This window comes from Oryctolagus cuniculus, chromosome 1 (genome assembly GCF_051225735.1).
Source record: "Oryctolagus cuniculus isolate XC-2025 breed Fujian yellow rabbit chromosome 1, ASM5122573v1, whole genome shotgun sequence".
In the NCBI taxonomy this organism is placed as follows: domain Eukaryota; kingdom Metazoa; phylum Chordata; class Mammalia; order Lagomorpha; family Leporidae; genus Oryctolagus; species Oryctolagus cuniculus.
Window position 1 is genome coordinate 99,897,255 of NC_142867.1, and position 17,116 is coordinate 99,914,370.

The following is a 17,116-nucleotide window of genomic DNA, read 5'->3' on the forward strand; positions in this document are numbered from 1 at the left end:
CAGGTGCTTCTTCCTGGTCTCCCACATGAGTGCAGGGGCCCAAGGACTTGGGCCATCTTCTACTGCTTTCCTAGGCCATAGCAGAGAGCTGGATTGGAAGAGGAGCAGCCGGGACTAGAACCAGTGCCCATGTGGGATGCCGGTGCTTCTGGCCAGGGCTTTAACCTGCTGTGCCACAATGCTGGCCCCACACATAGATACTTTATTAAATCTATTTTACATAGATGTAACTGAAGCACAGAGTTTAAGTAACTGCTCAGGATCACACAGCTGGTGACTGGTTGTCATTATTCTGTTCTTACAAAGTCTACTTCCTTTACATGTTATATACACCTTCCTTTCCGTTCCAGTGCCTTAGAGTTCCTCAAACGGATGGTTGGAATAGCTTCCTGTTCAACTAACAGTTTTTCATTCAGTGCATTTATGGATGATCTTTCTCAAAGTTAAATGTAATCATGGCTTTATCTGCTATGTCATAGTAGTGCCAGCCCCTAAAGTTTCTTTAAAAAGGGCCATGCATGAGTCAGTGCTGTGGCGCATGGATTAAGCAGCTGCCTGTAGCACCAGCATTCCATATGGGTGTGGGTTAGAGTTCCAGCTGCTTCACTTCTGATCCAGCTCCCTGCTAATGCACCTGGAAAAGCAGCAGAAGATGGCCCAAGTACTTGGGCCTCTGCATCCACTTGGGTGACCTGGAAGAAACTCCTGGCTCCAGGCTTTGGATCAGCGCAGCTCCAGCTTTTGCAGACATTTGGGGAGTGGACCAATGGGTGGAAGATTTCGCTCTCTTTCTTTCTGTAACTCAGCCTTTAAAATAAATCTTTTAAAAAATAAACTGTTGAAATAAGGTGAGTCAGCGCTGTGGTACACTGGGTTAAAGCCCCTGTCTGCAGTGCCAGCATCCCATATGGACACTGGTTCTAGTCCCAGCTGTTCTACTTCTGATCCAGGTCTCTGCTGTGGCATGGGAAAGCAGTGGGAGATGGCACAAGTCCTTGGGCCCCTGTACCCGCATGAGAGACCTGGAGGAGGCTCCTGGCTCCTGGCTTTGGGTCAGCATAGCTCTGGCTGTTGTGGCTATCTGGGGAGTGGACCAGTGGATGGAAGACCTCTCTCTCTCCTCTCTGCCTCTGCCTCTCTGTAACTCTGCCTTTCAAATAAAATCTTTTTGTTTTTAAATAAACATGGTATATATGTATAGAAATATATAAGGGTACTGTTAGAAATTTTTTTTTTTTTTTTAAGATTTATTTATTTGAAAGGCAGAATTACAGGGAGGGCAAGACACAGAGAGATCTCACATCCACTGATTCATTACCCAGATGGCCACAATGGCCAGGACTAGGCCAAGCCTAAGCCAGGAGTTAGGATTCCATGCTGGTCTCCCACTTGGGTAGCAGGATCTCCAATACTTGGGCCATCTACTACTACTTTTCCAGACACATTAGGGAGCTGGATTGGAAGTGGAGCAGCTGAGACTTGAGCTGCTGGTCATATGGGATACCAGTGTTGCAGGCAGCGGCTTAACCCACTATTCCACAGCTTTGACCCCGAGTTGGATACATTTTTAATAAGGCAAAAATATCTGTATAATCACCCATATTTAGAAATAGAATATTAACAATATCATTAAAGCCCTCTTTCTTGTCCTAAGTCTCTAACATGTAAGTTAAGGTAGTGACTACTGTGTTTTTATATGCTAATTTTTATTGCTGTATAGTATTCCATTGTTATAGATAGTCCACAATTTATGTATTATACTACTGAAGGATATTTGGGCTGTTTCTTGTTTTTTACCATTGAGAATAAAGATACTGTGAACTTTTTTGTACCCGTGTTTTGATTAGACAGACATGTGCATTTCAGTTGGAAGTACACCTAGGAATGAAGTTGCTGGATCATATAAAAAGCTTGTGTTTAGCTTTCATAGATACTGCTAGTTTTCTAAAAGATAGTACTAGTTTATACTCTTAGCAGGATGAGAATTTGGTGCGTTCTCTCTCATGCTTAGTATTGTCATTCTTTCCTATTCTATCCTCTTGGATGGTATATAGTGATACTCCATTGTGGTTTTAATATATATTTCCCTGATGATTAATGATGGGTACCTTTTCATATGTTAATTGACCATTTAGATATCATCTTTCTTTTTTTAAAAGATTTATTTATTTATCTGAGAGGCTGACTTACAGAGAGAGAGAGAAATAGAGGTCTTCCATCTGCTATTTGACTCCCCAAATGGCTGCAACAGCTGGAGCTGGGAAGATCCAAAGCCAGGAGCCAGGAGCTTCTTGTCTTTGTTTTTGAGTTTTAAAGATTTATTTTTTTATTTTAAGGCAAAATTATAGAGAGGCAGAGAGAGAATCTTCTATCTGTTGGTTTACTTTCCAAATGGTCGGAATGGCTGGAGCTGGGCCGATCTGAAGCCAGGAACCAGAAACTTCTCCTGGGTCTCCCATGTGAGTGTCGGGCCCAAGCACTTGAACCATCCCTCTGCTGTCTTCCCAGGCACAGTAGCAGGGACCTGGATCAGAAGTGGAGCAGCTGCTTTGCTGTGGCCCGGGAAGGCAGTGGAGAATGGCCCAAGTGCTTGGGCCCTGCACCCACATGGGAGATCAGGAGGAAGCACCTGGCTCTTGGCTACAGATTGGCTTGGCGCAGCGCGCCTGCCGTAGCGGCCATTTGGGGAGTGAACCAATGGAAGAAAGACCTTTCTCTCTGTCTTTCTCTCTCATTGCCTAACTCTGCCTGTCAAATAAAAAAAAATTGCTGGGTCATATATAGTAATTAAAAAAAAAAGTGGAGCAGCTGGGACTTGAACTGGTATCCATTAGGGATGCAGGCAATATATATGGTGGCTTAACCTGCTACACCACAGTCCTGGCCCCAGCCAGGAGCTTCTTTTGGGTCTCCCACATGGGTGCAGGGGCCTGAGCACTTGGGCCATCTTCTACTGCCTCCCTAGGCCATTAGCAAGGAGCTTGATTGGAAGTGGAGCAGCCGGAACTTTAACTAGTGCTGATATGGGATGCTGGTGTTGCAGGCCAAGGCTTAAACTATCATTCCACAGCACTGGCACCTAGATATCACCTTTGTGAATGGCTTGTCCAAGTCTTTTGCCGTTTTTTAAATTGAGAATGCCTTGCTTTACTGAGTCTTTTTTTTTTTTTTTAAGATTTTTATTTATTTATTTATTTGAAAGTCAGACTTACACAGAGAGAGGAGAGAGAGAGAGAGATTTTCCATCCGATGGTTCACTCCGCAGTTGGCTGCAATGGCCCAGGCTGTGCTGATCTGAAGCCAGGAGCTTCTTCTGGGTCTCCCAGAAAAGTGCAGGGGCCCAAGGACTTGGGCCATCTTCTGCTTTCCCAGGCCATAGCAGAGAGCTGGATCAGTCGTGGAGCAGATGGATCTCGAACTGGTGCCCCTTTGGGATGCCGGCGCTTCAGGCCAGGGCGCTAACGCACTGCGCCACAGCGCTGGCCCCTCTGAGTCATTTTTAAAAGAAGTTCTTCACATCTTCTTGATAAGAGTTTTTCTTGGATATAGATGTTCCAAATATCTTCTCCCACTGTATGGGTTGCATTCTCCCATCTCTCATTCATTGGTGGTGGTGGTGGTGGTGGTGGTGGTGTTATTATTATTATTATTTGAGAGACAGCTCCTAACCACTTACTGCCCAAATGCCTATAGCAGCCCTGCACTGGGGCCCAAGCCAGGAGCCAGGAACTCAATCCAGGTTTCCCAGATACAGCGCAAGAATCCATCACTTGACCTATCACTGTTGACTTTCAAGGTCTGCATTAGCAGGAACCTGGAATCAGGAGCTGAAGCTTGGGTACTTATATAGAATGTAGGCATCTTAGGCACTACCTACTGCTAGACCAAATACCTACCTGAATGGTATTTTCTAATGAAATGAAGTTCTTAATTTTAATGTGGTCCAACATCAGAGATTTTTCGTTCTTTGGTTACTGCTTAGTTTTAAGGTCATGCAGTCTAGAATCTACTAGTATTCACATTTTATTGGATTTCTAAAAAATTATTTTAAAAGTTATTTAACTTCTGGGGCTGGACCAGACTAAAGCCAAGAGTCCTGAACTCAATCTGGATCTCCCACATGGGTATAATAGGGACCCAACTATTTGAGTCATCACCTGCTGCCTCCTAGGGTGCCTTTCAGCAGGAAGGTGAAATCCAGATACAGCGAGGATTTGAACTCAGGGATTCCAATGTGGAATATGGCTGTCCCAAGAGATGACTTAACCTCTGTGCCAAATGTCCATCCTAAGAAACATTTTTTTTTTATTTTGAGTATCAGATTATCCTGGATATCTTCAGGAGTTTATGGGCTACAGTTTAAGACATACTATACTGGAGTGTGAGTTCTTTGGAGATACTTCATTTGTATGCCTCAGTGTATAGTAAACACCCAAAATGTGTTGAATAAAGCTAATGAAAGTTAAGGAAGCCTCTCAAAATAAATATAGGTGTTTATGTTATTTATTAGTTATTTGTTAGTTATTTGTTAGTTATTTTTTTTCCCTGAAATTAATTACTTGGGTTTCAAAAATTCTAAACATTTATAGAATTTATTTTAAAAACTTTTCTGTAAAAATCTGAAAGTTTAAACTGAGTGTAGTGTTACATTTTTCATTTCAATGGAAAAAAATATTTTAATTTTTGGGAAATAGTGTCCTCCTCTACCTCTTCCTCCCACACTGTGTTTAAAAATAAGTAAGCCTGGGGCCAGCTTTGTGGCACAGCAGGTTAAGCTGCTGTCTGTGATGCCAGCATCCTGTATGAGCACTGGTTCAAGTTCCAGCTGTTCCACTTCTGATCCAGCTCCCTGCTAATGCACCTGGAAAAGCAGCAGCAGATGACCCAAGTAAGTGGGCCCCTGCCACTGATGGGGGAGACCTGGTGAATTTCTAGGCTTCTGGCTTTGGCTTCTAGCCCTGGCTGTTGTGGCTGTTGGGGGGAGTGAACCAGTGGATTGAAGATACTTCTCTCTCTTTCTGTCCTCTTTCTGCTGCCTTTCAAATAAATAAATCTATATTAAGAAAAAAAAAAGTAGGACTAGGGCTTGCATTATTACACAGTGGGTTTAAATCCTTTGCTTGTTTTAGCTTCCCATATTCAAGTGCTGGTTCCAATCCTGGCTGTTCTGCTTATAATCCAGTTCCTTGCTAATATGCCTGGGAAGATGACCCAGGTACCTGAGCCCCTACCATCTATGTAGGATACCTGGATGGAGTTCCTGGCTCTTGTCTTCAGCTTGGCCCAGCCCTGGCTATCTATTGCTGGTGTTTGAGGAATGAACTAGCAAATGGAAGATCTGTCTCTCTTTCTCGCTTTCCTGTCCCTCATTCTCTACCTGTCAACCTGTCCCTTTGCGTCTTTCTCTCCCTTTCTCTTTGTCACTCTGCCTTTCAAATGAGCGTTTTATGTAATGATGCATTCATCTTATTAGCAATGTGTTCATTGCTACTAAAGTTTCTTAATCATAGATTTTCACTATTTAGCCTAAAATTTTATGGAATTAAGCTAAGAATTGGCTCTGGCCCTTAGGTTAGCAGTCTCTCCCTTCTTTATTCGGGGACAAAAACAGGGAGTAGTTAAAAATGTGATTTTTTTTAACAGAGCTAAAATGCTTAGATTTGAATTCCTGTTCTGCCATTTATTGCCTGCAAACTTAGGCAAATAACCTAACTTAATCTCAGGTTTCAGTGTATAGGTTTTTTTTTTTTTTTAATTTTACTAATTTATTTGATAGAGTTACAGATAGAGAAAAGGATGGACAGAGAGAGAGAGGTCTTCCATCCGCTGGTTCACTCCCCAAATGACTGCAATGGCTGGAGCTGGGCCAATCTGAAGCCAGGAGCCAGGAGCTTCTTCTGGGTCTCCCACGTAGGTGCAGGGGCCAAGGACTTGGGCCATCTTCCACTGCTTTCCTAGGCCATAGCAGAAAGCTGGATTGGAAATGGGGTAGCCCAGTCCATCCCATGTGGGATGTCCTCACTGCAGGCAGCCCCATGAATTTGTCTTTGTAAAGTATTTAAAACAGTATAGTACTTGATAACACATAATTAGTCAGATATTATAAAGCAAAACTACCAGTGATGGAGTGACATATTCAGCTATACTGAAGATTACAGTGAAATAGAGGAAATAAGTACCAAATTCAGATTTAGTTATCAGATATTTAAACTATCTGTGAACATCAAGGAAACTATTTGAAAATAAACAAAAGAAAGAGTACTTTAGATAATACCCTCAAAATTTGTTGGCCTGTGTAAACTCCGTATAGATAAGTATCATATTTTCATGAAAGAAAGATTTGCAATGGAATGATTAAACAAAGCAATAAAAATAGAATGAGCAGTTTTTTGCTAAATTGAACCCTTTGGTAGTTGACTTTCAAGTATATGGCTGTTATTACTCCCTATATTAGTCAGCTTTTGATTAGTCTAGCTAAAATACCTGAGAGGAGCAATTTAGAAGGTAAGAAGATTTATTTTGGTTTACAGTTTGGAGGCACACAGTCCAAGATAAGACAGCCTGAGGATGATGAAGAGATGATCACATGGGGAGCCAGAAAGCAGGGAAAAGTAGGTCAAACACAGCTTAAATAACCAACCTTCTCTCGAAACAACCATCTGAGGGCAAGCCCCTTGTGACCTAAACACCTCCCATTAGGCCCACCTCCCAGAATGCCATAATTATATTAAGTATGTACCCTTAACCTACTGATATTAACCCATTAACTGTTTCCATAAGATTTTAGGTGTAAACATCGTGTGTTTCAGGGGCTAAATCATGTTTAAACCATAATACTCATTTCCTCTAGTGCTTTTATTTGAATAGTCCAGCTCCACTACTAAGGCCTTGATTTCACTGATTCTACTTTCTTATGATTTGATGTCTAGTATTTGTGGGTTTATAGTTGTCATCAAATTAGGAACTGTAGAGGTTGGCGCCGCGGCTCAGTAAGCTAATCCTCCGCCTTGCGGCGCCGGCACACCGGGTTCTAGTCCTGGTTGGGGCACCGGATTCTGTCCCGGTTGCCCCTCTTCCAGGCCAGCTCTCTTCTGTGGCCAGGGAGTGCAGTGGAGGATGGCCCAAGTGCTTGGGCCCTGCACCCCATGGGAGACCAGGATAAGTACCTGGCTCCTGCCATCGGATCAGCGCGGTGCGCCGGCCACAGCACGCCAGCCACGGCGGCCATTGGAGGGTGAACCAACACCAAAGGAAGACCTTTCTGTCTCTCTCTCTCTCACTGTCCACTCTGCCTGTCAAAAAAAAAAAAAAAAAAAAGGAACTGTTCTTGCCTTTTTTCTTTCAGTTATTGCTCCTATCCCCACCCCAAGACTCCTTTTTTTATTAAGATTTATTTTAGGGGCGAGTGCTGTAGTGTAGCTGGTAAAGATGGTGCCTGCAGTGCCAACATCCCATATGGGTACCAGTTTGAGACCTGGCTGCTCCACTTCTGATCCAGCTCTCTGCTACGGCCTGGAAAAGCAGTGGAAGATGGCCCAAGTGGTTGGACTCTGTACCTGTGAGGGAGACCCAGAAGAAGCTCCTGGCTCCTGGCTTTGGATTAGCCCAGCTCCAGCCATTTCAGCCATTTGGGGAGTGAACCAGTGGATGGAAAATCTCTCTCTGCCTCTGCCTCTCTGTAACTCTGCCTTTCAAGTAAACAAATCTTTAAAAAAATTTTTTTTATTTTATTTGTTTGAGAGGAACAATTACAGAGAGAGAGGGCGATCTTCACCCACTGGTTCACTCCTGTAGCCAGGAGCTTCTTCCAGGTCTCCATGTGAGTGCAAGGGCCTAAGCACTTGGGCTGTCTTCCACAGCTTTCCCTGGCACATTAGCAGGAAACTAGATTGGAAGTGGAGCATCCTGGCTTTGAACTGGCACCCGTGTGGGATGATGGCATTGCAGGCAGCGGCCTAATCCCTTATTCCACAACACCAGCCCCATGACTCCATCTTTATATAGGTTAGGTCATTTGATGTTCCACAGATTACTGAAAATTCACTAAAATTTTTTTTTCATTTCTGTGCTATTCGTGCTTCCCCTCAACCTTTCTGATCATGTTGCAAATAAGCTGACTTAACATCCTTATGTACTAAATCTGTTACCCATGTCATTTCTGCACCCACATCCTTTTTTAAAGGATATTTTCTGCTGGTTTGCATGCTTCATAATTTTTTTTACTAGATACTGAGCATTGAGTTTTATGTTTTAGAAGCTAGATTTTTAAAATTTCTTTTTAACATTTGGATTTGGCCGTGATGCATTAAGTAATTTGGAAATGGAAGCTTGCTTTTTTAGAGTGGGTCCAGGAGAACATTTAGGGTAGGGCTACTTTGGCTCCACTATAGATTCAGTTAATGCCTGCCTGCCTTTCTTTCTTCCTTTCTTTTCTTTAAAGATTTATTTATTTATTTGAAAGGTATAGTTATGGAGAGGCAGAGGCAGAGGCAGAGGCAGAGAGAGAGAGAGAGAGAGAGAGAGAGAGAGTCTTCCATCTGCTAGTTCACTCCCTAAATGGCCACAACATCCAGAGCTAGACCAATCTGAAGTTAGGAGCCAGGAGCTTCCTCCGGGTCTCCCATGCGGGTGCTGGGGCCCAAGAACTTGGGCCATCTTCTACTGCTTTCCCAGGCCATAGAAGAGAGCTGGACTCCCTTCTATGAAGAGGAGCAGCCAGGACTAGAACTGCCACCCATATGGAATGCCAGCACTGCAGGTGGTGGCTTTACCTGCTGTGCCAGAGCACTGGCCCCAATTGATGACTTTCTAAAGACTAGCCAGTGCCTGGCACTTTGAGTTGTTTCTACTCTGGCTGGTGGTAACACAAACCATTTCTAGCCATGTGTGTGTTTTTGGGTCATTGTTCTGCTTCGTTCTTTCTCCACTCTCAATTTTACCACACATATGTGCAGGTCAGTACTCGGCCAACTGTTTGAGGGGAATCTCTCTACAGACTCCAGAGCCCCCTCTCTGTGCCACTTCTTTTTCTTGTCTTCTGTGTCACAAGTTCTAGTCACCTTAGCCCCTCTAAACTCTCTTAAACTTAGTGAAACCACTAGGTTGTATATGGGTTCTCTCTCTTTGTGCTGAGGCCTGGAAATAATCCCTAAGCAGTATTTGGGTATTTGTAGAGCTCAGCTTGTGTGTGTGTGTGTGTGTGTGTGTGTGTGTGTGTCTTTCCCTCCTCTGGAAGCACTGTCCTACACCACTTTATGCTTTCTAGTTGGTAAGACAGGAGGTGAATCCGATTCTTGTTATTCCATTGAATTGAAAGTAGAAATCTCTCTCTATTGTTGTCATAATGTCATTTTTCTCCTACTTGCCCAGCATAAATTCTCTTTTCAATTGCAATTACTCTCTTCAGTATACTTTTGATTCCCTTGCCCCTCTCTTATTTGACTTTGGAAAACCATAACTTTCATTAAGTCCATTTCCCCAGCTTTCAGTACCAGCTCCTTTATGGCTGAGTGTCATGCTGTTTTCACCTAAAATAGATGACTACGACTACAAATGAGCCCAATTATACTGTACTTTCATAGTCATTTATTCTACTTTCCTAGTACCTACCCACATCTTTTCTCAAAAATTCCAGCATCTCTTCTCCCAGCTTCTCAGACATTGTTTGTATTTCTCTGCCACTAAGAAATCAGCACAATAAAAAATGAACTTGTCAGAGTCTTAGCACATCTACCCTTGTACATTCTTAACAGCATCTGCATCTGTGTCCTTTGTCTTTCCCTTTTAGCATCTGTGTACTACATCCTTCATCTATACCCAGAGTAATTAAAATTCTGCAACATTTTCCCCTCTTACATTTATCAAAATCTCATTGGGTCCTGGAATATTTCTACAAGCATACAATCATTTCAGTACTCCTTTCCACAGGAAAAATTATCAGATGGTCTGTATTTTTTTTCCAGTTTTTCCCACCATGCATCCTCTTTTAATTTCACTCCATTGTTACTTTTGTCCTTACTACTCCACAAAACCACTATTAAAGGACAGGTATTTGGCTCAGTGGTTAAAACACTGCTTGGAATTCCATTATCCTATGTTGGAGTGCCTGGATTCAAGTCCTGGCTCTGATTGCAATTCCAGTTTTCTATTAATGCACACTTCATAGAGAAAGCAGGCTATAGCTCACGTAACTGGGTCCCTTTGTCCCATGTGGGAGAATTGAATTCTGGGCTCTTGGCTTTGGCCTGGCCCTGGCTATTGCGGGCATTTGGAGAGGCAAACCAGCAGATAGGATATAGGTTATTTCTGTCTGTCCCTGACCACTTGCCTTTCAAAGAAATATAATTAATTTTTTTAAATTACCATTGACAAAGTCTCAGTGACTTTTATTTTGGTATTTTAGTGGTCATCTTATTTGATCTGTCAGGAACATTATTTAAAGTTGGTGGGTTTGTATTTTTTTTTTAAGTGTTATTTATTTGAAAGGTAGAGTTACTGGAGGGTGGGGGGTTGGTGTGGTGAGGAGTCAAGATCCATCTTCTAACTGCTGGTTCACTCTGCAAACAGCCACAGTGGCCAAGGCTGGGCTACACTTAAGCTGGGAGCTTCATACTGATCTCCCATGTGGGTGCATGGGCCCAACCACTTGGAACATCTTCTGTTGCTATTTCTGGCACATTATGAGGGAGTTGTATTGGAAGTGGAGCAGCCGGAACTTGAACCAATACTGATATGGGATACCAGCGCTGCAGGCAACAACTTAACCCTCTAAGCCACAGTGCCAGCCCTGACTCTGATTTTTAAATTTTATTTCTGAGACAGATGGAGAGGAAAAAAAGAGAGCTCCTATCTGCTGATATACTACCCAAATACTTGCAGCAGCCTGCCCAGGCTAAAGCTAGAAGCCAGGAACCCAATCCATGTCTCCCATGTGGGTACAGGGGCCCAGTTACTTAGGCCATCAATCTGCTGCCTCCCAGGGTCTGCATTAGCAGGAAGCTAGAATAAGGAGTGGAACCTAGACTCCTACCAAGGCTTTCCAGATGGGATGCTAATGTGCCCGATGATGTTTTAACTAAACTGTGGCCGGCACTGTGGCGCAGTGGGTTAACGCCCTGGCCTGAAACACCGGCATCCCATATGGGCACCAGTTCTAGTCCCGGCTGTTCCACTTCCAATCCAGCTCTCTGCTATGGCTTGGGATAGCAGTAGAAGATGGCCCAAGTCCTTGGGCCCCTGCACCTGCGTGGGAAACCCAAAAGAAGCTCCTGCCTCCTGGCTTCAGATTGGCGCAGTTCTGGCTGTTGTGGCTAATTGGGGAGTGAACCATCGGATGGAAGACCTCTCTTTCTCTGCCTCTCCTCTCCCTGTGTAACTCTGATTCTCAAGTAAAAAAAATAATAAATAAATCTTAAAAACAAAACAAAACTAAACCATATCACCACCCCAATAACTGTCTTTCTTGGTACACGCTATACACTTGGTTTTCAGAATGTCATATTCTTGATTTTTCTTGCCCCTTCTCTGTTCTTTCTCCTTTGCTAATCTCCCTACCTCTTAACGCTGAATACCTAAGAACTCAGTTCTGGGTCCTCTTCATTTAGATTCACTGACACAGTGATTGCATCCACTAAGAGGTCTTAAAATCCATCTGGGTTTTGATGACTTTCAAATTTATTTCTTGGTCAAACTTTTTAAATTCTGGGTTTCCATATAATTGCCTGTTCAAAATCTTGACATGTCTAATACATAAGCCAAATGTAACCTCTAAAACCAAACTCTTGAGCTTTTCTTTAGCTTGTTGTATCTTTTCCATTCCAGCTGATGGTAAGGCCATACTTATTGGACACAAATCTTAAAGTCATGGTTTATTCTTTTTCTCATACCCAAGAGACCTGCCGTCAGGAAATCATGTCGGTATCGCCTTTAAAAATATAAAATATAGGGACCGGCACTGTGGTGTAGTGGGTTAAGCAGCTGTCTGCAGTGCCAGCATCCCATATGGTCACTGGTTCAGGACCCAGCTGCTCCATTTCTGGTCCAGCTCTCTGCCACGGCCTGGGAAAGCAGTGGAAGATGGCCCAAGTCCTTGGGCCCCTGCAATCTTGTGGGAGACCCGGAAGAAGTTCCTGACTCCTGGCTTTGGATCAGCTCGGCTCTGGCTGTTGTGGCCAATTGGGGAGTGAACCAGTGGATGGAAGACCTCTCTCTGCCTCTCCTTCTCTCTGTGTGTAACTCTTTCAAACAAATAAATAAATCTTTATAAAATATAGCAACTTCTCACTTTATCTCCTACCTCCATTGCTACCATCCAGGTCACCCATCATCTCTTACCTTACCTTCCCTTTCTACACCTAACTTTAATACTTGCCTTGACAGTGTATTCTCAATATGTAGTAATCAGAAAGATAGTAATATGTAAATCAGATCATGGAAATTCCTACTCAAAATCTTGTAAAGGCTCTCCATCTTATTTACAGTAGAAGCTAGGGGTGGATGTTGTGGTATAAGGAGTTAAAGCTCTTGAGATGCTTGTATTCCTTTTTGGAGTGCCAGGAATCAAGTCCCACCTCTACTTCCATACAGCTTCCTGCAGATGCACACCTTGGGGAGGTAGTAGATGGTGACTCAAGTGCTTAGGTCCCTGCAACATGGGAGACCTGGATGGAGTTTGCTCTGGCTTTGTCCTGGCCTCGCCCCAGCTTTTGTGAGCATTTTGGGAGTGAATCAGCAGATGGAAGATGGTTCTTGCTGTTACTCTCACATTCTCTCTCTCTCTCTCTCACTCTGCCTTTTTTTGTTGTGTTTTGTTTTGTTTTGTTTTGTTTTGTTTTTTGACAGGCAGAGTGGACAGTGAGAGAGACAGAGAGAAAGGTCTTCCTTTGCCGTTGGTTCACCCTCCAATGGCTGCCGCGGCCGGCGCGCTGCGGCCGGCGCACCGCGCTGATCCGATGGCAGGAGCCAGGAGCCAGGTGCTTTTCCTGGTCTCCCATGGGGTGCAGGGCCCAAGCACCTGGGCCATCCTCCACTGCGCTCCCTGGCCACAGCAGAGAGCTGGCCTGGAAGAGGGGCAACCGGGACAGAATCCGGCGCCCCAACCGGGACTAGAACCCAGTGTGCCGGCGCCGCTAGGCGGAGGATTAGCCTAGTGAGCCGCGGCGCCGGCTTCACTCTGCCTTTTAAATAAATAAATTAACTTTTCAAAAAACAAAAGAACACGAGTTTTTATTGTGGTCTTCAAGGCTGAATAAGATCCAGCCCAGTAAAGTTCAGCAAGGTAAGTTACTTCTCTGACCTTATCTGTTCTTTCCTATTTTCCCATTTTGCTGTACTTGAATACATGAAGCGTGTTCTTACCTATGATCTTTGTGTTGTCTGCTTCCTCTGTGTAGGATGCCCTCCTCCAGTAACCTCCATTGTCAATTCCCCATTGGCTTCTCTATGGCCCACTTGTATGTTTGAGAAGAGTGCCTGTGTGAGAATTAGTTTTGCTATAAGATATAAAGGATAGAAGGTCTCATTAGCCAACAATAAGAAGTGAGCAGTTACCTACATCATTCACTTAAGTTCATAAGATAAAAATAAGTTAGTTGTTCAGGGGGAAAACTCATCTCATTCTTGCACTAAGTTTCAAGTCCATATTTCCCATTCTTTCACTAAGAATACTGTGTGAAAAGAAGCAGGCATCTAAGGCAAAACAACTTTTAGGATAAACTGTGAATATAAGAAGTATCACTTGCTTTCACAAGGGTATGTTGTTTATTACTGGTTCTTAACCTTTTTGGGTCGTTGGCCCTCAAATATTTTTATATAGTTTTATCATGAATATGATATTGATGGCATTGATAAGCATGCTAATTTTGAACTCTGACAGGTCTAAGATAGGTAACACACCCCTCAGCTGATTTTGACACAGATGTTGTCAGATCATTTGAGAAATTGTTCGGGGAATTTGCTGATTCTATGTAACCACTACATTCCAGAACCTGTGATACAGTAAGCAGTATCCTTATACAGTAAAACATTCATGAGTTTCATAAGGTATTTGATGTTAGTATACTAGAAAAATGATGGCTTTTGTGGAATCACATCAGCCAAAGCAAGTCACATAGCCATATATAACATGACTAATATTTATTGGGTCTCTTCCTTTTCCATTTGGTAGCAAAATTATTTGCCAATTTTTTTTCCTTAATGTTGAACCACTGTCATGTTCCTGGGTTAAACTATGTATGATTATGAAGTGTCATTGTTTTGATTCGTCACTTGTTCGTTAATGTTTAATTACATTTTTGCATCTATGCCTGTGTTAACATTTTTTTTAATTTCCATTTCTTGTGCTGGTCCCAACAGTTTGGTATCAGGGTTTTGATAGCATTATAAATAGAGATGTATATCTTCCCACTTTTTTCCCTTAGTTTTCAGAGTATATAAATCTCTAGTTTACTTTTGACCCTCTGTATCCAAGGGCTCTCCATCTGTTGATTCAGCCAACTGTGGATTGAAAAGCTTTGGCAAAGGAATTTATCTTTTTCTTGTCCTTGTTTTCTAAACAATACAAATAACAATATAACATTTATTTACATAGCACTTACACCATATTAGGTATTATAAATGTATGTGGGGAGGATTTTAAGTACATGTAGGTTATATGCAAATATTATACCATTTTATGCTCATTTAAGGGCCTTGAGTTTATGCGAGATAATATGTGAGATGGGCCCTGGAACCAGTCTCTGCTATGGATATTGTTGGATGACTATACTTGTGAGGTGTTTAGGATGACTACAGAATTAGAAGGTCCATTCTCAACAAACTATCCTCATTTCTGACACTGACTACAAGTTTGAGGTTCCCCAAACACCTTCAGGTTTGATCATTCATTAAAAAGTTTCATGGAATTTATTGAAAGCTGTTGTGCTCATGGTTATAATTTGTTACAGAAAAGGATTCAGATTCAAATCATCCAAAGAAAGTCACAACCTCCTCATGTAGTCAGGAAGCATTTCTCTCCTGGCACTAGCGTGTTGCAGTAATAGCCGTGAGTACTGCCAAATTGGAAGGCTCATGCAATTGTTGAGTATCTATGGACCTTTTTCCGATCAGCATAGTTGATTACTCACATGTATAATTTTAGTGTCTGAATTGACTGACATCCATGACCCAAGCCCCTACCCTAAGACCATATGTGGCCAATACCCTCCCTAAATCACATTGTTATTCTATCTAGGGTGACCCAAGACTCCCAGGCAAATAAAGACATAAGTCAGACAGTACCTTCCAGCTGCCCAGAGAATGCCTACCAGGAGCAAAAAGAAAGACCAGACCTTCTCTTTGGGCAAAGCCAAATTCTTCTCTACAAACTTTTACAATTAATTTTTCTCTATATGGCTGTCTGTATAATTCCTTGATACCAGAATAAACATACAGGGATTCTATTCTTGAAAACTGATTCTTTTACATGTGAACCCTGTTTCTAGCTGTCTAGCTGTATCTTTTTTTTTTTTTTTTTTGGCAGAGTTAGAGACAGAGAGAAAGGTCTTCCTTCCATTGGTTCACCCCTAAATGGCCGCTACAGCTAGAGCTACACTGATCCGAAACCAGGAGCCAGGTGCTTCTTCCTGGTCTCCCAGGCAGGTGCAGGGCCCGAGCACTTGGGCCACAGCAGAGAGCTGGACTAGAAGAGGAGCAACCGGGACTAGAACCCGGTGCCCATATGGGATGCTGGAGTCGCAGGTGGAGGATTAACCAAGTGAGCCATGGCGCTGGCCCTTCTAGTTTTATCTTAAAAGATGAAAGCTAGGCCGGCCCCGCAGCTCAATAGGCTAATCCTCCGCCTGCGGCAGGTTCTGTCCCAGTTGTTCCTCTTCCAGTCCAGCTCTCTGCTATGGCCCAGGAGTGCAGTGGAGGATGGCCCAAGTGCTTGGGCCCTGCACCGGCATGGGAGACCAGGAGAAGCACCTGGCTCCTGGCTTCGGATCAGTGCGGTGCGCCGGCTGCAGCAGCCATTGGAGGGTGAACCAATGGCAAAGGAAGACCTTTCTCTCTGTCTCTCTCTCTCACTGTCCACTCTGCCTGTCAGAAAAAAAAAATAAAAATAAAAATAATAAAAAGATGAAAGCTATAGGACACTTAGATTTGAACAGCATTTAATTAAACTACTCTATCCTTTTTTGTTCTTGTTTTAAGAATAAAGGCTCTCTTCAGTTTGAAGACAAATGGGATTTCATGCGTCCAATTGTTTTGAAGCTTTTACGCCAGGAATCTGTTACAAAGCAGCAGTGGTTTGATCTGTTTTCGTAAGTAATACATTACTTTTCTTTGTTATAAAGCAAATTTTTGATAATGTCTTTCTAAATCCAAATCTATTATATGATCTTGGTATTGATCTGTTTAAAATTATTACTAGTTCTGTTGGGGTACCCCAAGATTCAGTGACTTGGTTGAAGGACTCACAGGACAGAACATAGAACATACTCAAAGGCATGGTTTATTAAAGTTAAAGGATACAAAGCAAAATCAGTAAAGGAAAAAAGCACTTGGGGTAAAAAGTCTCAGTGGGGAGACAAGCATAAACTTCTAAAAATCCTTTAAAGGTTGTCAGACAAGACATGCCTGATTTCCTCAGCAACCAGAGTGACAACATGTGTGATGTGTTGTCTCCTTGGGAAGTTTGTTAGAACCTCCGTGCCCAGGATTTTTTTTTTTTTTTTTTTTTAAGATTGTTTTATTTAAAATACAGATTGTCAGCGTTTGAGAGATCTCCTGTTTGTTGTTTGCTTCCCAAATGTCTGCAATAGGCAGGGCTGGGCCAGAATGAAGCCAGGAGTGAGGAGCTCTGTCCTTGACTCCCATTCTCTGCTGTCCCAGAGCATTACCAGAAATAGAGCAGCTGGGCCTCAGACCGTCACTCCAGTGTGGGATGCTGCCGTCCCAAGTGGCAGCTTAACCTGCTGTTACCAGCCCCAGTGCCCAGTGCTTTAGTGGGGGCTGGCCACATAGGCGGTCTCTGTCTGTCATGTACTAAAATTCCAGGCTCCCAGAAAGAGAGCAGATATTTAATGTAAGCCATTTTGTTTGTATAAACAGTTTAGGTATAGTGAGCTGCTCTTATCAT

General features: G+C 42.9%; 1 protein-coding gene across 1 annotated transcript in view; it reads left to right on the forward strand.

Moving 5' to 3' along the window:
* The window catches only part of CUL5 (cullin 5), a gene marked incomplete at its 5' end in the record, with an annotated part of 135,759 nt that overhangs the window by 13,288 nt on the left and 105,355 nt on the right, over positions 1–17,116 (forward strand). Inside the window, 1 exon segment of the mRNA NM_001082355.1 lies at positions 16,189–16,298. Coding sequence (NP_001075824.1) covers positions 16,189–16,298 — 110 coding nt within the window.